The following is a 21812-nucleotide window of genomic DNA, read 5'->3' as shown; positions in this document are numbered from 1 at the left end:
CTGCAAGCGAAAAAACTATATCAAATATTAATTTTACAAAATTTCTAAAATTTTTATATTGAATCCGAAGTAAAAATAAACAAATTCAAAAAAAAAAATTATGAAAAAGTTAATTTTTCAATTTTTAACAGCCAAAAAACCAGGTGACCGTGAAAGTCTACAATTACCAAACGGTTTTATATGGGAAATAGGCGTGGTTGTAATCCGATTTCGCCCATTTTCACACTATAACATAGAAATATGAAAAGAATGTTATGTACGGAATTTGGTTGAAATCGGTTTGTTGGTATGGCATTGGGGGTTTAGGAGATATGCACAATAAACCTATTAGGGGGCGAGGCCACGCCCTCTTTAAAAATATTTTTTAACTGCGTATGCCCCTCTCTAATGTGATCCTGTATACCAAATAACAGTCTTGTATCTTATTACGGAGCTTAGTTATGGCAATTTATTTGTTATTGATTAATGGCGTTTTGTGGGCGTGGCTGTGGTTCGATTACGTCCATCTGCAATACCAACCGTCATGCAGTATAAAGAGACATGTGTTCCAAGTTTCATAAAGATATCAAAATTTTTACTCAAGTTACAGCTTGCACAGACGGGCGGACAGACGGATAGACGGACGTACGGACAGACAGGCACCCGGATTTCAACTGCCTCTTCATATTGATTATGTATATATATATATAACCCTATATCTAACTCGATTAGTTTTAGGTGATACAAGCAACCGTTAGGTGAACGAAATTATTATACTCTGTAGCAACAAGTTGCGAGAGTATAAAACAAAAAGCGCGGTTAAACTAACAGCAGAAGAAGGTAGCCAGCTGAAGCACAGGAATAGCAACAAAACGCAAAAAGGCACAAAGGCAACGTACATCCCTACACCCTCTAAAAAATACCCTACAGAATCAAAGTGAGCGTATTCATTTCACTTTTATTTATTTGTTCACGTATGTTTGTTTGTAAAGGACGGGATCATCGCCCTCACAGATTCATTGGCTTATCGTCCACGGGGCTGAGCACCACATCATAACATTCGCTAAAATAATTCGTTCAGACAACAGTTCCTGCGTGCTACCGCATCAATTCAATACGACCCCCACTGTTTTCGATTCCATCCTCAAATTATTATATTATATATTTAATTTCGTTTGTGTAAAATATATTGTTGGTAAATGCGGAATAAACTAAAATTATTGATTTACCGAGCCACTTACTTTTATTTTATATTGAATCGAGTGTTAGTGTTGGATCACTGGTGTGTGCTCCTACGCAAATTGTGTATAGAATTAAACACGTACATATATTCGTATATATTCTTTATACATATAAGTGCTAAGCGCAATATATGTCATATATTTATATATATTTCATATACATATATTAAAATACGAAGTTTAGAAACTGCAAACTATATGGTACATACGTGACCTACAAATTTACACATTAAAATATTTACTTATAGCTTAGTGCGGACGGTAAACTACCTACGCATTATCAATTCTCATTTTATGGAGGTTATGAGGAATGGCCGTCTTTCCGGGACATGTTTACAGCCGTTTACATCAACCATCCCAAACTATCAAAAGCGCAAAATTGTATCACCTCCGATACAAAACAGAAGGTCAAGCAGGCATAGTAGTCAAACAGTTCGCACTTAATGACGACAATTTCAATTTGGCTTGGGAAGCTCTAAAAGCAAGATATGAAAATGAAAGAATATTGGTCGATAAACAAGTAACGACACTAATAAACTTGCCTAAGATTAAAAAAAAAAACAAGTGAAGAATTTATTCGACTACAATCCACTGTTTCTAATTGTTTGGCGGTTTTATCGACACAGAATATTCCCACAGACAGCTGAGACCCTATACTGGTAAACATATGCACTGCCGCATTTCCAGAAAAATCGTTACTTTTGTAGGAGCAATCGCTCTCATCTCGAAAAAAATTCCCAACGTGGCAACTAATGAAAGATTTTCTAATTACCCAATATAATATATCGACTAGTGCCATTTATATAATATGTCGACTAGTGCGTTAGAATCTGCTATTCTTTATCGACTTCCAGTAAAAATTACATGGCATTTCATCTATTGGAAGTTTGTCATCAGTGCGAAAATGAGCTTCGAACAAAGAGCCAACATTAAATTTTGTTTTAAAATTGGTAAAACTTTTACCGAAACGTTTCAATTGAAGAAACAAGTTTATGGCGATGATGGCCTATCCCGTAGCAGAGTGCACGAGTGGTTTCAACGTTTTCAAAGTGGTCGTGAGGACATAAATGACGATGAACATGTGGGCCAACCAAAATTCGTGATCACCGAAAATTTCATCCGAAATCATCATTGAAATTCGTGGAAACAGAATCGAACATCTCTAAAACATCGATTTATTGCATTTTGACCGAACATTTGGGCTTACAAAAGGTGGGTGCACGGTTTGTTCCGCACAAATTGACTGACGACCAAAAATTGCTCAGAATTCAACATTCGAAGGACATCGTTAAAGAGGTAAAAAAAAAGACCCGAACTTCCTTTACAAGATTGTGACTGGTGACGAAACGTGGTGTTTTCAATATGATTCCGAAACGAAATGCCAGAGTGCTAAATGGAAGGCGCCGGACGAGCCGAAACCCTACTGATTTGTTTTTATGATTCCAAAGGTTTTGTCCACAAAGAATTTGTTCCACCCGGCCAAAACGTTAATTCGCTATTATTTGGCGTTTGTTGAACGATAATGTGCCGTCTCATCGATCGACGCTTGTGGCCGATTATTTGACCAAAAATCACATTTTAACAATCAACCACTCCTCGTATTCACCTGATATGGCACCGTGCGACTTCTACCTTTTCGGAAAAATGCATTTGCCGATGAAAGGAAAGCGTTATGCAGACGTGGAGGCCATTCAAAAGGCTTGCACCGGCATACTGGCGGCCATACCGGGCAACGAGCTAAAACACTCGTTCGACAACCTTTTGGACCGTGCAAAGAGCTGTATTAAATATAATTTTATTATTATTTGCCGATAAAACCATTTGTTCTGTCTTTTTTTTTAAGTCCTTTTTACTTTGGAATGCTCCTTGTATATCCGCATTATCCGCAATAAGAATTTCGATCCCGCAGGATGGCTTTCGCCAATTGTAAGACAAGCGAAAATCCTAATTCTTCTCCACTTAGAAAAATTGTCACAATTCTCAAACATTCTAAACGTATCAGAATCTCCCGATTCTTGGCCACCATCGCCTACATAATATCGTACGCAACATTATAGTAATTATCCTAGAAAGTCGAAAAATCGACATCTATCTTACTATAGTACCTCATAGTTGCCGAAATTTTCATGATTATAAAACAATTCAGAAATAAAATTAAGGGATCACCGTAGCTATAAAAAGCTTCAAATCCAACTTCAAAAAAGTATATGGGTATTTCAAACATAAATGTATCGAATTTACCACATCTAACTCGAAAAAAGCCATTCTCAATTCACGGTTAATCACTGTACTCCTGCAAGATCCCTCTTCAAAGGTTTAAAAGGAGCACCCATTCTGGCCATATCTGAGCCAGACGTGGAGTTGATATCCTTTAAGCCGATAATACAGAAATAATAAATAACCGCCAATAAAAATAACGTATATACTAGTATCACATAATAATAAGTTTTCAAGCCAGAAACTTCATATTAATGGTATTTCAATATGACCCCTTCACGCACAATAAATTTGCTTATATTTTCTAAGCACTAGTACCAAAATAATAAAAAACGGGCTTGATATAAAACCAAAATCTCCTCTTATAGTATGCCTACAGATAAATATGGATGTAACACTACTGCATTATCATGCATACCGCGCCCTCGGCTACTCCAATAGCAGTACGCCGTCCTACCTGGGATATTTACAGCATATACTATGTATGTACTTCTAGCCAAAATATACGCCTAGGGGCCCAGGATGTTTAAATTACTATAAACTCCCTCTCCAAGTAAACCGCTCCATCAGGGTAAATAATGACACACCCTAATACAACACACCACATCTTGGAACACAACTCACACTCACAACATACACGATCACACTACACAGGATATCACCACAGAAGTTACCACCACACACGATGACACTCCACACAATCAACAATAAAAAAAAGGAATTGGATCTTCAATTCAATTCATTCGCTATATAAAATTCGACAGCTCAAGACATTCAAGTGTACACTGCGCCGCGTCAACACCTTCTCGATACAATGGCGATCCTGCGGCCAACACCAACTCGATTTGTCAACTTTTTTTGGATCTACACTTCGTAGCAGCGCCGTTCCGCACGCGCCGACACTACATTTAGCGATCCGATAATATATAAACTTATATATTATATTATGGAATTTTATTGTGCAAAATTTTATGATAAAAATTCGAATACTAAATTAAGTTGCGCCTTTTAATTCCTTGCAAACCAATTCCAAAAGAATTTGATAAAATAGTTTGAAGAAAATTATTTTGCGTGGGAAAAATAAACAAAACTTGGCAACACAAAAAGACAAGTCACATCGCCATGGTCTAAATGTTGTACATCTTTTTGGCATGTTGAACATGGCTTTTATAAATAGCTACATTATATTATATATAGACATAACATGTTTCAAATAAATAAAAAACCTCTCAGTCGCCCAGCTTTTATGAAAAAATTACATTCTTCACTTCTCGAACGTCATTTGAGAGGTAGGCTTGGATTGCCAATATTGTTTACGTCGTTGCGATCGATTATTGAAAATGTTATTACTGTTGATAAAAATCAAGAAATAAAAAGCGAAAATATTGTAAAAAAAAAAGAAAAATATGCGCAAAATGCCGAAAAAACCTCTGTGGAGAGCATAAAAAACATGTTCCTTTTTTAGTTTATAGTATTATTTTTTAGAAAAAAACATATTAAATGTACTACAAGTTTTTTATTTTTAATGTTATCAACTTATCCGTTTGATTTTTCGGCATATCTCAAATTTTCTACCAACTGAAGCTTTGTCGTCGCGTCAATCCTTCGGAACATTGACTCTTTGACATGAAAGCAAAAAACGTGAGCTTCGGTCATTGGTTGACCGTGTCAACGGATATTTCACATAAAGTAATGCGTGTACATATCTACATACATATGTTGTTTGTAGACAAATTTACAAATATTTATCTTTAATTTTTTTTTTTACATGTACACATAAGAAATTAGAAATGTCGACGGCAACACGCTATTCTGTATTTTTGTGATTTCATAATGGTGTCAAGTACATGAATTATTTTAAGAAATATATCAAAACATTTGCAAATTATTACTAATAACTCATAATTAAGTAAGAATTAATTAACATAAAATAATTTAAAAAATAATAAATAAAAGTTCAACAAAAGTTAATATATTTCAAATGGCATGTCATCTCTTCAATATTCGACGGACTGTATGCAGAGATAAAGAGATGCCCAACTCGTCTCTCACTGGAAATGAGAGCGCAATTGATAAACGTCAAAACCTACTGAACTCAAGCAACTGTCAAAGTTCAGTAGGTCTGACGTTTAGCAATTGGAAAAAGAGGGACGGCCAGATTAAAATCCTACAGAAAAATATGTAAACAGAGAGATGTGTGCTGCTGTTGAAGATCACTAACAAAAATTGGAAAACAATGAAAATGAAAGAAAACGCGAAATTGAAATGTATGTGATGATATCTTTTATGATGTCATGCTAAGTGGTATTGATTTTCAATTGAAAATTTTTAAAAACATTTATTAATTGAGAGCTAATACATTTGTTCTTTTGATTACGTATTGAAAGTTCAAAAATCAACTGTTTAATATCTCACAAAATCACAAAAAAAGAGTATAAAAAGTTTTTGGATATGTTTAACGGATACATGTATAATAACATTTAATCTTTATAAATGATGGGTATTTTAATTTAAATTCCCAAAAATTATTATTTTGTCCGATCTGGCTACAATGGATAATGTTATAAAAAACGCTAATTTTGAGGCGCTTTCACACTGGAAAGAGTTGGGCATCCCATTATCCCTGCTGTATGTGTACAGATTCACCGCTGTTATGAAAGCGAGAAATGTTCATTGTATAAATCTTCAAGTAACTAATCCTAAGATTTTCACTAATCACACGCAAAAATATCCCACTTGGTACGGGTTGCCTCGAAAATTCTACTACTAAAATCACACTTGGTACGGGTTGCCAACCAATATTCTACTACTGAAACGTCCAAATTACAGAAATCTGCTCTAGTGTGTTGCCGTGTTATGTTTTAAAATTTATAACTTTAAGAATGTTTTTATTCCATATTCAAATATTTTTGGGCATTGTTATGAAAAGTAGATTATTTTAGAACTGTATATATTATATGGGCGAATATAGAGTTCCTGGGGAACCGAACACCCAAAAATGATCGGTAACGCACCTATATTGCAAGCTCAGAGGTTGTGAGGAAAAGCAATAAATATATTTATAATAATCTTTTGTTTCGAAAATATTCTTGAAAGTTTTCATTAATATTCTCCATTACAAATACATGTTCACAAACAAGCCTTTCATTTACATCTCTGTGTCAAAAAAAAGGCAGATTCGATCAGGTGATCACGGCTGTTTCACACACATAGGAAAACAGCTGATTCTTTGGCTACTTGTAGGCTTATACAATGGAAATGTTATTTGTTTCTCCTGCTTGTGAGGTGAATTCTCTGACTGAAATTTTACAAATGTTCGCTGTCGAACCTGCACCTTCTCGTTCTTGTATGTCATTGTATAAATCTACAAGTAGCCAATCCCAAGATTTTCACTAATCCATACGCAAAAATATCCCACTTGGTACGTGTTGCCTCGAAAATTCTACTACTAAAATCACACTTGGTACGGGTTGCCAACCATTATTCTGCTACTAAAACGTCCAAATGACAGAAATCTGCTATAGTGTGTTGCCGTGTTATGTTTTAAAATTTATAACTTTAAGAATGTTTTTATTACATATTCAAATATTTTTATATATTATATTGTTTTAATTCCTAAAGATTAAATTTACATATTATTATTTAAATTAATATTTATTGTGTTGAAATATTATTATATGTTTCCAATTTTATCAAATATATTCTTTTATAATTGAATTGTACCTGATTTTTATATATTTATTTTCGTTTTTGTTTAAATCAAGTTGAATATTTCAACTTATATTGTTAATGTTATATTGTTAATGTAATTAATATTCATGAACCTGATTCATGTACCTGATTTTATGTATATATCTTTTCGAGTTATAATTGTTATGAAAAGTAGATTGTTTTAGAACTGTATATATTATATGAGTGAATATAGGCCTCCTGGGGAACCGAACACCCAAAAAAGATCGGTAACGCTCCTATATTGCAACCTCAGAGGTGGTGAGGGAAGGCAATAAATATATAATAATCTTTTGTTTCGAAAATATTCTTGAAAGTTTTCATTATTATTTCCATTACAAATACATGTTCATTACCAAATTGTTAAACTACATCCTTTTATTTAAAACTCTGTGTCAAGAAAAGGCATATTCGATCAGGTGATCACGGCTGTTTCACACACATAGGAAAACAGCTGATTCTTTGGCTACTTGTAAGCTTATACAATGTTGTATATTCTCTGGTCTAAATATATATCATGGCATCTGTTGCTAGCAATGAACTGTCATTTTGGTGTTTTGGCAGAGCTGTTTTTACAGAGAGTTTCTTCTAAGTTCTCTGGTTTTTATTTCCACACAAATTTTGAAGCGGCAACATGTACGTGTATAGTTTTACGCAACAAAACAAAAATTTTGACAAAACATGAAAAATATTAATTAAATACATACATAAGTATTGTATGTACATATGTATGGTTAATATTTTAATGATTGTTATCAGATGTAAATATCATTGATGTTTATGAAATCCTTTTCGAAAAAACATTTGTAGAGAAAAGAAGATTTACAATTTTTTCTTTCTCTACATAAATGTTTGTCATTCTCATAAAATTTTTAAACGGTTCAAGAGCTTAAACATGCGCTATATCAGCTGGAACATACAGGTACAACAAGTATACTTGTACATACCTAGCCGACGCCATTTCGAGAATGAATATTTCATGATAACAAATGTCCACACAAGAACATTGCTAACCTTAATGGTAATATATTTGACAGATGGTTAAATTGCCTGTGGAGATTCGGCGTTATAAAATTTTTGTTAATAATGTGATAATAATTGCGTAGAAATAATATTTTTTTGTCAAAACAAGGTATGAGAAAGAAAATTTTGTTAAACTACGAAATCTTTGTTTTATTTCATTATATAAATAATCTAAATTAAAATAACTGGAGAAATACTTACGTGTCCCCTTCATATTAGAAATGGGTGATCTGAAATATAATATAAATATAATATTAGCAGTATTATTTAGAAAGTGAATGAACTTTATCCGTAAAATATATGTATATATAAAATATATAAGGTATTCAAAAGTCTTATTTGTGTATGCTCTCGCAATATTTTGCACGGAGTATATACTCGTATGCATGTTTTGTTAATTCAAAGGTTATTTGTAACACCAAAAACTGAACGAGATAGATGTAGGGCAGCTATGCCCACGCCATGTGCTCGCGAGCGACACTAACCTACAAGAAACTACTGATGGGTAACGTTCAGTTAACTTGTCAACTGACCGTCACTGTTTTTGATGAAAAGGGACAGCAGACATTTCCATTAGAGAAGTTGTGAAATACCAAGCCGTTTTTCGTTGCCATAACCAAAAGTGTTACATGCTTCTGTGAAATAACTCTTGGGATTTGTTTTAAAAATATACATTTTTATGCAAGAGAAAAGTTTTCAAATATAACATACATACGTAAGTTTTTATCTAGACATTTTTAAATTCCGAAATATGCATTTATTGTGGAAAGACGAACGCATTGCTATTGAGAGGAGGAGATGGATTCGATTGGAGATTTCTTTTCGTAATTTATTATTTAATTATATTTTTTGTTGCATTCCTTCTTGATATTTGCGTATACATATTACTATAACTAGTTTTAATTAAAAGAATGGATTTATGATATTATACTCAGAAAAAGGCGTGAGAGTGAGCAGTCTAGATGTCTAGTGAATAAATTCCAAATACCCGTATATTAAAGAGAGATGCAAACTCACACACATACAATTGTTTACATCAGTTTTTGCACAAGATTCTTAATTAAGTTATAGAAATTTTGTTCTGAGCGCTGACAAAATTTTTTCAGCATTGACTGCCATATTACCGGTCAGATGACTGCCACTGTTCTTCTAGGGTTAGCTTCTCAGCTTTCTTATGTAGACAATACATCGTTCAGCTGTCGTTGATCAGACTACAAACCAGGGATAATTCTCTGGGATTTATCTCTGCTACAAACCACCACTAATCACAAAGCTGTATACATATCTTAAATCACCTCCTGAAGTTTGACAGTTCAGTTGAGTTCAGGAGGTTTTGACGTTTCGCAATTGGAAAAAGTGACTTGACCAGATTGAAATTCTACGAAAAAAATATGTAAACGGAGAGATTTGTTGCCGCTGTTCAAGATCACAAACAAAAAAGAAGTGATGAAATCTTTTGTAATGTCATGCCTCGTAGTATTAATTTTCATTTGAAATCAATAAAAAAAAAACATTTATTATATGCGAACTAATACTTCACTTTATTAGGTATGGAAAGTTTAAAAATCAGTTGTTTTAATATGCATATGACCAAATCACAAAACATGATTTAAATAACTTCTCCATATGTTAAACAGATACATACTTATATAATAATTCTTAATCTTAATAAATATTGGATGTTTTTATTTAAATGCCCAAAAATTGTTATTTGACTGATCTGGCTACTATGAAAAATGTTATAAAAAACGATAAGGAATAAGTTGGGAGTCCCTTTATCCCTGACAACATCGGGCATGGTCATGCCGGACACATGTCCTGCAGAGAATTTTTTGTCATTAAGAATGCTTTATGCTGGAAACGGTCACCGACGCAAAACCGTTGACCGAATCAGCTGATACGACCTATCTTATGAAAGCGCAATGTAAAAGAAAACTCACCACTGTTTGTACCGTCCGCAAGGATGAAATGATGCGAGACTCTTTGAATCGAAAGAGAGCTGTCAGAACCCACATTTTTTATAACATTTGCCAATCATGCCACTGTCGAACGAAAATGGATTGGGTATTATAAAAAAAACTTGGGGGTATTTAGCATTTCGATATTAATTTTAGGTGGTCCGTCCCCGAGTAGGCCTATATAACGCATATACATTCCTATATACTTGTATTTTTAATATAAAATTTTTAAAAAATCATATAACATAAAAAAATAGCATATAAATAAAAAAAATTTTAACAAAGAAACAATATTAGTCATAATAAAAGATCATGGTTTTATAATGAACGTTTTAAATTAAACTAACAAATAAAATTTAGTTGCACGTTATTCAAAAGTATTTGTGTCGTTTCTTGAAATTTCTTTTCGCACTGCTTTTGTTAGCTATTTTTAGCGGGTTTATTTCTGGCATCCCGCCTTTTTTGACATCAGCTGTTCGAAATTCCCTGATTTTAATAATCAGGGAAAGAGAATAACAGAAAAATCAGCGAAAATGAGAGAGTCTAGCATCATGTCATCATTGCCGTCCGCTTCTACCGACCGTACGGTAGCATATCCGCTGAAATTGGATTTTTCCCGTAGAAACGAGAGAGCTGATTGCTCTCTTACACACAAGGTTGCCAGCCTCGATGTTTTGTAGTAATTAAAAAATAAACTTGAATATTTTTGAAATATTCTTTAACTAACTCAAAATTAGTGTCGAATACAATTATTTATAAATAGGTAAACTATTTTTAATAATTGGGTTTTAGTTTTGATGTTTTACATTATAAAAAATTATAATTTAAAAGCTAGATGTATGCAAAACAATGTATACATATTGAGCAATGGCAACATTGGTCAAATGAAAACAAAAGAAAACAACTGATTTCTACGTTGCCACTACGGGCATCACTTTTAACAAATTTTGTTTAATACGGGCGGTAAGTATGAGAAGGCGGAACCATCGTAAAGGGGCATATTTACCTATATCAACATGGTATAATAACCAAAATTTCAAATATTTATAAATAATTATTTAGGCGTTTTCTGATAAGCGCAACCCGTTTTAACCCCTCGCCAGCCTAACTCACCATGGCCACCATGTTAGTTTTATTGTGAACGTCGGTAGTTGTTTCTAGCATCGTAAAGGGGTTTCTAGTTTTATGGTGTTATGAATTACATTTTGTGTTTTACGTTACTTAAAGACAATAAAATGGAGGTTTTCATGGTCTAATATATTTATTTTAGTCGTACAATATATAAAATAAATCAGGAAGCATGAAAGTACTTGTTTAAACATAGAATGCAAAAGATTCACAAAATTTAAGATAACAGACTTCTTACTGGGTGTCTTAAGTATCGTGCTCACCTGTACAGTCACATTTCTTCTCATGTCGACCACTGGTGAAGACATAAATTCGTCCCCGGTTTTTTTGCGAAAATATAAAATGTTCGGTTACACCTTAACTTAGCTCTTTTTTACTTGTTATGTATGTATGGTAAAAATTGGACAATGAGCGGGGTACCGCTCATCTTTAGGTGAAATCCTATACCTCAAGAACTACTTGACAAAGTTCTACCAAATTCAGGACATAACAATATCCTGACGTTTTATATTACAGTGTGAAAATGGACTAAAATGAAATACAACCACGCCTACTTCCTTAACTTTACTTCATATGTATATAAATAGCATCAACGAAGGTAATGAAATAACACTTTTCACAAATAGTCGTTTTACTTTTTACGGATTTAAAGATACGTCTTCGTTCATATACTAGTCGTTTAAAACTAATAAATCTACCTGCACTCACTAGTCGTAGGGAAATTCTTGGCATAATATTCTTAGTGAAAATGTTGAATAAATCAATTTGTAGTTCTTTTCTCTTGTCGGATGTTTAATTTATTATACCGGCTCGCTTATCGACGTAGTTTAGACCTTTATTGCTAAAATCTTGTATATTAAATTTTTAACCAACGAACCTTTTCGCCGAATATGTAAAAAGATATATATATATACATATATATATACATATATATATATACGCATATTTATATAAGTTATAACAAAGAAACTAAGAGAACGTCTTTTCCTGATAATAATGTGCCCTGGCGCGAAAAAAAGGTAAAATCGGATCAATGCTTTCTATAGTTCCCTTATACTTAATATAAGGATTTTCAAAACTCAAGTTGACTTTATACCATATATCTCGGTCAATATGTGAGTTATCCTAACAAAACTCAGCGGTCATCTTTTTTTGGTAATAATATTTCTTTAGGCCAAACATTAATAAAATCGGGTCATCGGGTTGGCTTTATAGCGTGTATATTAGTCAATGTGTAGGATATCTTAGCAAAATTAAGTGAGAGTGTAAAGAATTTCAATCATGGTTATACCATAGTTTAATGTTTAAAATGTCTGAAATCGGTCCATGAATTACCCTAGCTGCCTATGCTGCATACCGAATATATCGGTCAATGTGTAAGTTATTTATATAAAATAATGTGGAAACATCTTCTCGAGTATGCTTGACTTTCCCCTAGCCCCAATGCAACTGTAAACTTTTTGTATTAGTCAAAGTGTATATTTAAATGAATATAAATGGACCCACTACATCATATATGAAATCTTTGGATTGACTAGACTTTATATCAAATATTTCTAAGTTTAGTAAAATAGGTTGATTTTAATAAAAATACTCGTCCACTAAATGAAAGTTAATTTCGTTCCAAATGGAGAGGGACATCCTGAAATATCATTAATTATACCATGAACAGGGTATATTCAGTTTGCCACGAAGTATGTAACACCCAAAAAGAAACGTTGGAGGCCCTATAAAATATAATGTATACATAAATGATCAGCATGATGAGCTGAGTTGATTTAGCCATGTCCGTCTGTGTGTATATATAAATATATATATTGTATATATACAAGAGACTACCCTCAGTATTTAATCTATCGATCTGAAATTTTGCACCTGTCCTCTCCTCACTAAAAAGCTGCTCACTTGTCAGAACGGCCGATATCGGACCTCTATAGCATATAGCTGCAATACAAACTGAACGATAATCTCCGAATTGTTTAGATTGGATCACTATAGCATATAGTTGCCATACAAACTGAACGATAGGAATCAAGCGCTTGTATGGAAAACTCTTTCATTTGAGGTAATATCTTTAAGAAATTTGTCATGAGTTATTTTTTAAAGCAACAATGTAATTGTTTAAATGAGTTTAAACTCCCTCCTTCAAGTGCACCACTCTACTCGGGAAAAACTGACACACCCTAGTGAAACACACCACACCTGTGAACACTCAAGGAATTTCACCCCACACCAGATGACACCACACAGGACAACACAACATACCATTTCATTCTCTTATCGTCTACGGGCCTGAGCGCCACATCAACATTATTTGTTAGCACACCGCACCGCGTAAACAACACATTCGTTTCGTTTTATTAACACATCAATACGAAATCGATCAAGTGCGTTATAATTCGCTTCGATAATGTAACCGTCAACTGCCATCATTTCGTTCGACATCAGCTCTACACGGCTATATTTATCATTATTTAAATAAGTGTTAAAGTTAGAATCTTTTGTAACAATAAATAAATTACCATTTATTTCGGATCAGAAATCTGCTTTTCATTTGTCATATTAACCGCGACTGTAAGTGCCACATCAAAACTTTACAGTGGTATGCGCTTACCTATTTAACCATGGTCCTTCGAGCCTTACTGAAAGGCACCTTCGGATTGTTATAAAAAAAACAATAAAAACTATTAAGAAACATATAGAAAAATTATATGAAATATATAAATCGGAAGAGAGCAGTGAGCTAAAAAGCCAAAAAGTGCAGTGACACGAAAAAAAAATATATATGTACATACATATGTACATGCATGGCTACATATACAAATATTTTAAAATATACAAAGCCAACTTCAAAAAAAAATCACCAATAGCCTGACATATAGGTCTAGCAAGTGCAGTAAAATACAAAAAAAGAAAAAAAAAAACATATTAAATAACGAATTTATATAAAGTGAATGTCAAAACACAAACAAAAAAGGGTTCAACTAACTAATACAACACAAATCGAGCGCGAAAACTAAAACAAACTAAAAGCATACATAAATTGAGCGCGAAACTAAAGCACCATACAACAAAATCCAAACAAAAACACATATTCGGGCGCGAGCAAATTTATCCACAAAAATACAAACAACAAACACGCATAAGGATCTAGCCAACTGGATGCCGAAGAAGACAGACACTGGGACAAACGCACAAGCACGTAACTTGTATATACAGATATACGCCCTCCAAAAGCCCCTTGAGGAAAACCAAAGTGAGCGTATTTATTTCACTTATTATTTTATACACTAGTATAAAATAAGACTACCAAACTGGTATAGATCACGGTACAAATCGAAGTACCGCTGACATTAAAACCAGTTTGGTACAATATATATATCCAAATATAATATATATTATGTAAATAATTATTGTATGCCTATAAGCTTACCTTTGTGTTTTCAAACACACATCTTTCACAAACACAAAAAACAAAAACAGAATTCAAGTATTTACTTGCAAATATTTTCCGGCAATACCCCTTATTTTTAACAAACACAGTAAGCAGGATTGCCTTAAATAAGTAAGCAAAGGCACAAACATATATATAACAAAAATTTAAAGACAAAGAAAGAGAAACAAAATAAATACAAACGACATATTTATATATTTTCAAAAACCAAGTACATATTTACATCCATATATGTGCATACGGAGAATACCTGCACACTATCAATTCCTTTTTCGCGCTCTCTTTCTATTGCAAAATATAGAAGCCCCGTTTATACATACATACGGCATACAATCTACCTATATTTTTATACCATACTCAACATTGGGTAATATTAAATTATTAAAATTTTAAACATTCACTAAAAAGTGATTTTCAAATTGCGAATGAATAAACAAAGTGAAATAAAATTTCCTTAATTTTTTTTTTTAAAAAGCAAACAAACTCTTAAAAAAAAACAAAAAAAAAAAAATATATATATATATATAAATACATAAAATATTCTTTTAACAAGAACTAAAGTACATACGCATATGTACATCTATTCAAGCAAAACCTCTTGTTCTTGTTACAACACAAGCAAGCAGGATTGCAAATCAAAATCAAAAACGCATTGATCTCTCTAACGAGCTCTCAATTGCACACAAACAAAAATAATATTTAAATATATATACATATTAAAACATATTCAATTATAATTGTACATATTTTCAAAGTCCACAATTGGCATACATCCCGCAATACCCCTTGTTACAAACAAGCAGGATTGCGTACACAAAAGTAAAATCAAATTGATCTCTACAACGAGCTCTCAATTGCATTAGAAAATATACATACATACGCACAAACAATCCGTGCATACTTATGTACAAAGTGTATTGATCTCTTCAACGAGCTCTCAATTTCACGAGCACATAAATATATACTAACAAGTCCGTGTATTAGGGTGTACCTAAATACATCAACAATAACGACATAAAAAATATTGTTAAATTAAAAGAGCGATTCTTAATAATAAAATTAAGAATATTTAAATTACACTCACAACAAAATATTTAAAATAATTTACAAATTAAAAAATTTATTTCGCATTTAAATATTTATCTAGTCCGAAAAAAACTCGTATACAAGTATACATAAAAGAGTATTCGGTATTAATTATCATTTATTGCTGCGTTTAAATCAGTTAACACTGAGAAAATTTTAATTACAATAACTTTGACACATATAGTAATAAATAACATAACAAAAATGGTTAATCACGATAAAAATCAAATTACACCTGCAGAAGCTACACGCGCAAGACAGGTTACCACAAAGCAAATAAAAGGCAAAAATATGTGTGCCACCAAATTCATTTCTGAGAGTGACAGATTAACATTCTACTGCACTCGATTTTCATCTTCACCGATTCAAGACATCTCTGAATCGTTATTGGAAATAAAAAAACAAAATATTGACAATTTTTGGACTCGTCTCCAAACGGCTCATGACGCCATAGTAGATTATGACAATTCAGATCTACCACACGATTTTAAATCGTCGGCTTACGCACTATACGAAAACTGCTTAGACCAGTACGAAGAAACAAAAGCTATGATTTCTGATCAATTAAAGCTAATAAAAGCTATTGCACCTACTCCACATCCGAGAGTAGAGCTGCCACAAGTACAAAATCAAGAGGCAAGTTCAGGCATCCATCTCGAGGTGCCCGCATGTGACACAGAAATATTTTATGGAGGTTATGAAGAATGGCCGTCCTTCCGGGACATGTTCACTGCCGTTTACATCAACCATCCAAAATTATCAAAAGCGCAAAAATTGTATCACCTCCAATACAAAACGCAAGGTCAAGCAGGCGTAATAGTCAAACAGTTCGCACTTAATGACGACAATTTCAATTTGGCTTGGGAAGCTCTAAAAGCAAGATATGAAAATGAAAGAATATTGGTCGATAACCAAGTAACAACACTAATAACTTTGCCTAAGATTCAAAAAGAAACCAGTGAAGAGTTTATAAGACTACAATCCACTGTTTCAAACTGTTTGTCGGTTTTATCGACACAAAATATTCCCACAGACAGCTGGGACCCTATACTGGTAAACATATGCACTGCCGCATTACCAGAAAAATCGTTACTTTTATGGGAGCAATCGCTCTCATCACGAAAGAAATGCCCCACGTGGCTACAAATGAAAGACTTTCTAACTACCCAGTACGAAATCGCTGAAAGGGTAGACAAAAAGCTAATTAAAACAAAAAATGTACAACACGACCTAAAAAGAAGCTTCAATAGACCCCAAGCTAGTAGCAAAAACAAATTAAACAGAAGCTTTTACAAAACGCAATCGTTCACATCCGAACAGAATATACTTGCGTCATGCGAACTGTGCACGAGAGGGCATAAACTACAATCTTGCGAGAAGTTTAATAACTTAAAAGTTAACGAACGAAATAATTTGGTCAGATCAAAAAGACTTTGTACAAATTGCTTGTCGCATGCGCATAAGTATAAAAATTGCAAAAGCAAGTTCAATTGCTTATATTGTCACAAAAGACACCACTCAATGCTTCATTATAGCGAATTTCCCATATCACCCCAAAGAAGCGCTTATACAAAAAGAACCACAGGTTTAGTGGTAACAACAACTCCCAAAAACCGAAATCCCAAAAATTGCCAAAAGACACCATGTTGCTCAAAGGCACAAAAAACTCAAACGCTACACAGCGAAATACAAAATAGGGTATTACTACCCACAGCAGTCATCTCCATCGAACACCGAGGAGAACTGTTTAAACTTAGGGCCTTAATAGACCAAGGATCACAACGATCTTTCATAGCGTCTAGGGCTCAAAATAGGCTACAACTGCCAACAAAACTAGCCAATTTTGAAACTACGGGAATGGGCGGAAGAGTAGTCCAAAACTCAAATAAAATCTGCCCCATTACCCTAATTTCCCCCCAAGCGGATAAGCACATACAAGCAGAAGCTATAGTCTTACCGCAACTTACAAATATGCTTCCAAGCTATCACATAAATAGCAAGCATTGGCAAAAGGTTTCACACCTAAAGCTAGCAGATTCCAACTGCAACACTCCCGCTCACATAGACCTTCTATTAGGCAGCGATCTCATACCTCAGATAATACTCGAGGGTGTTGAGAAAATTTCAAACAAACTAATGGCACAAAATACTATTTTCGGTTGGATGCTAAGTGGACTAGTTACAGAACCAGTTTCCACAACATCAACTCAAGTTGACGAATATTCTAAAGAATACCTTCATTCACAATTAAGGAAACTTCGGGAGTTAGAAAAACGCCCCCTGATATCAATTACAACCCCTGAAGATCAGTATTGTGAAGACTTTTACAAAGCCACAACTACTCGATCAAATAATGGCCGGTACGTCGTACGACTACCACCAAAGCCACAATTTTCCAACACTCTACAAATTGGCACAAAAAACCATTTCAGAGTTTCTTCTGACAACCCCAGTGTTAAAAACACAAATATCTATAATTCAACCAAATCATCGAGATATATTACTAAGTATTTGAAAAGAAAATTTGTTGTACACTAATTTCCTTAAATTTGAAAAGGGCAGTACAACATAAAAATACAGGGGATCCAATGGAATGCGATATCTGATCAGCTTTCATATCCTACTGAATCAATATCCGCATTATCCGCAATAACATTTTTGACCCCGCAGGATGGCTTTCGCCAATTATGATACAAACAAAAATCTTAATTCTTTTTCACTTAGAAAAATGGTCACAATCCTCAAACAATCTTAACGATATCCGAATCTACCGATTCTTGGCCACAATCGCCCACTTCCATACATAGTATCGTCCGCAACATACGAGTAATTGTCATAGAAAGTCCAAAAATCTACTTTTCTCTTACTATAGTGCCTCATAGTTGCCTAAATTTTCATAATCAAATACAATTCAAAATTTAAGTTAAGGAATCACCATACTTGCAATGTGATACAGTGACGCACCCAGACTTACAAAAGTAAAGGTCGCACTTATCGCATCTATCTAAGCGCTCTTCATACGGATAGTTTATGGGAAACACTTGTAAAAGTTGTAAATCTCACTTCAAAAAAGTGGGCGAAAATCACAAATCTCACTCTCGCAAGATCCCTCTTCAAAGGTTTGAAAGGAGCACCCATTCTGGCCATATCTGAGCCAGGCGTGGAGTCGCTATCCTCATAAGCCGATAATAAAGAGATTGCAAATAATTGCTGATAATACAGAAAAGGCAAATCATAAACAACCCGCATAAAAAATTGATAAAAGAAAAAATCGTAAATACAAACACGACTTATTGTATTGCCAACTTTAAAACCAAAATTGCTTCTTACAGCTAATATTCTCGCCCTCGGCTACTTCATCAACAGCACGCCGAAATGCATAATACAGCCCATATGTGTTATACTAGGCAAAATATTCGCCTAGGGGGCCCAGGATGTTTAAATGAGTTTAAACTCCCTCCTTCAAGTGCACCACTCTACTCGGGAAAAACTGACACACCCTAGTGAAACACACCACACCTGTGAACACTCAAGGAATTTCACCCCACACCAGATGACACCACACAGGACAACACAACATACCATTTCATTCTCTTATCGTCTACGGGCCTGAGCGCCACATCAACATTATTCGTTAGCACACCGCACCGCGTAAACAACACATTCGTTTCGTTTTATTAACACATCAATACGAAATCGATCAAGTGCGTTATAATTCGCTTCGATAATGTAACCGTCAACTGCCATCATTTCGTTCGACATCAGCTCTACACGGCTATATTTATCATTATTTAAATAAGTGTTAAAGTTAGAATCTTTTGTAACAATAAATAAATTACCATTTATTTCGGATCGGAAATCTTTTCATTTGTCACATTAACCGCGACTGTAAGTGCCACATCAAAACTTTACAGTGGTATGCGCTTACCTATTTAACCAGTAATCTCCGAAGAAATTGTATAGAATGGATGAAAATAGCATATATCTGCTATATTATTTGAACGATCGGAATAAAGGGCTTGCATGGAAAGCTTTTTAATTTGACGTAATATCTTCACGAAATTAGGCAAGGGGAATAGTTTAAGGCAACAATGTATTCTCCGCGGAAATTGTTCAGATCAGATCACTATATCCTATAGCTGCCATACAAATTGAACAACCGAAATCAAGTTCTTGTAAGGAACCTTTGCATTTGTGAAGGGTACCGAAGCTATTGTTTTTTCTTGTTTATGTATATTTATTGCCATATGTATTCGTATATATGTACTTGTATGTATGTACATTCGTACATGTGCTACTTCGTGTGCCATAGACCTGCGTTAGGAATAAAGATATGCCCAACTTATTCCAGTACGAAAGCGCCTCAAAATTAGCGCTTTTTATAAAATTTTGCATTGTAGCCAGATCAGTCAAAATAATAATATTTAAACATTTAAATTAAAACGCCTAAAATTTATTAAGATTAAAAATTATTATATGTATATCCGTTTAACATAAGGAGAAACTATTTAAATTCTTTTTTGCGATTTTGTGATATATTAAAACAACTGATTTTGGAACGTGTAATAGTAAATAAAGTGAATTAAAAGTAATAGCTCGCAATTAATAAATGTTTTTTGTAATTTTTAATTGAAATTTAATACTACAAAGCATAACATCACATAAGATTTCATCAAATACATTTCAATTTCCCGTTTTCTTTAATAATTTTTGTTCTACCACTTTTAGTGATCTAGTTAGCGGCAACAAATTTCTCCATTCACTTGTGTTTTTTGGGTAGGATCTCATCTTGTGATGCTCGTTTGATTGTGGTCCTGCCCATCGCTGGTCATAACTTAGCACTAAATTAAGATATAAAAACTGTAATTCGGCACAAGGGATCGCAGAAGTGAGATGCACTTGCTAAACATTGTTTTAAGTGGGCGTGACCGCGCCCTCTAAATTGTTAAATGTACATATCTTCCAAGCCACTGAAGCTAACTCAGCCAAACTTGCTGAGAAATAGGATAAAATCAGGTAATAATCACGCCCATTCCCCATATAACCGTTATGGTGAAAATTACTATAAGTACGATAACCCACTGAATAAATGAGCCACAAGAATTAAATTTTACAATCAGGATGACAGGGAAGGACTTTACGGACAATGGGCGTGGCACCACCCACTTTTAGGCGAAATCCTATATCCCACACCCAATTTGTTGTGTGTGGTTATTCAGTTATTACTATTGTACACTAAGTAAGTGGGCAAAGTCGGTTGGCAACCACGCCTACTTCCCATATAACAAACTTTTAAATTCCAACTGATTCTTTCACTTTACAGTAAACATCAATGAAGTTATTAGTGTAAAATTTGCACATATAGTATCCTCAAGGTATTTAATTAAAAACTGTCGAAATCGGACTATAACTTTTCTAGGACCCAGACAGCAAATATGTGGAGACCAGTGCATATGGCTGATTTTTTACCGAACATATCGGTTAGTCTTAGCTGACCATTCGTCTCGGTTTGTCCGGGACAGTCCGAGTAAAGCGTCCCGGGCGTCCTGGAAGAAGAAAATTTCTCAATAAAAGGGACAAAAATACCACAATGTAGATGGCCCACCATGCATGTTCTATTTCTACATTCTACATTCGGTTTGAATGTATTGAACTCTGTAGTAGATTTAGGCGCGAACGTCAGAATTGTTCAAAGACAGCTCATTACTGTCATTCAACATTCTAAGTGAAACATAAGATACTTTTGTGAGTTTAAAGTATTAATATTTACGATTAAATATTACTTTGTGAAATGGCGAAACGAAAGTATGTTTTCAAAGATAATGTGATGAAAAAATATAATTTTTTAAGAGTCACTTACGACGATTCCAACGTTCGTTGTAACTTTTCGCTTGCTGCTGGTGGAGGCAATGATATTGAAAATCATTTGAAGGCAAAGAAGCCCAAAGTAGCAGCAAATGCTTATCTTCAAAACAAGAAACCAGAATCACAGTTTCA

At 33.9% G+C, this 21812-nt stretch overlaps 1 protein-coding gene across 16 annotated transcripts in view; it reads right to left on the bottom strand.

Moving 5' to 3' along the window:
* LOC106624407 (DNA transposase THAP9) overlaps positions 1–21812 on the bottom strand; it is an 81568-nt gene that overhangs the window by 29981 nt on the left and 29775 nt on the right. For 14 of the 16 annotated variants that reach the window (XR_011398053.1, XR_011398054.1, XM_070113140.1 and 11 more), the window contains one exon: positions 8391–8419. Coding sequence is in view for 14 of the 16 variants with exons in the window: in XM_070113139.1 (XP_069969240.1) it covers positions 8391–8419 (29 nt within the window). In the remaining 2 variants the exon portion in view is untranslated. Of the gene's footprint in view, positions 1–8390; positions 8420–13797; positions 13929–21812 lie in introns of all 16 variants that reach the window. The other 2 variants (XM_070113142.1, XM_070113147.1) reach the window with 1 other exon arrangement.

Source organism: Bactrocera oleae, chromosome 2 (genome assembly GCF_042242935.1).
Source record: "Bactrocera oleae isolate idBacOlea1 chromosome 2, idBacOlea1, whole genome shotgun sequence".
NCBI classification, from domain to species: Eukaryota; Metazoa; Arthropoda; class Insecta; order Diptera; family Tephritidae; genus Bactrocera; species Bactrocera oleae.
Note: the sequence above shows the minus strand (reverse complement) of the source record. Positions and strands in the feature narration are given on the sequence as shown.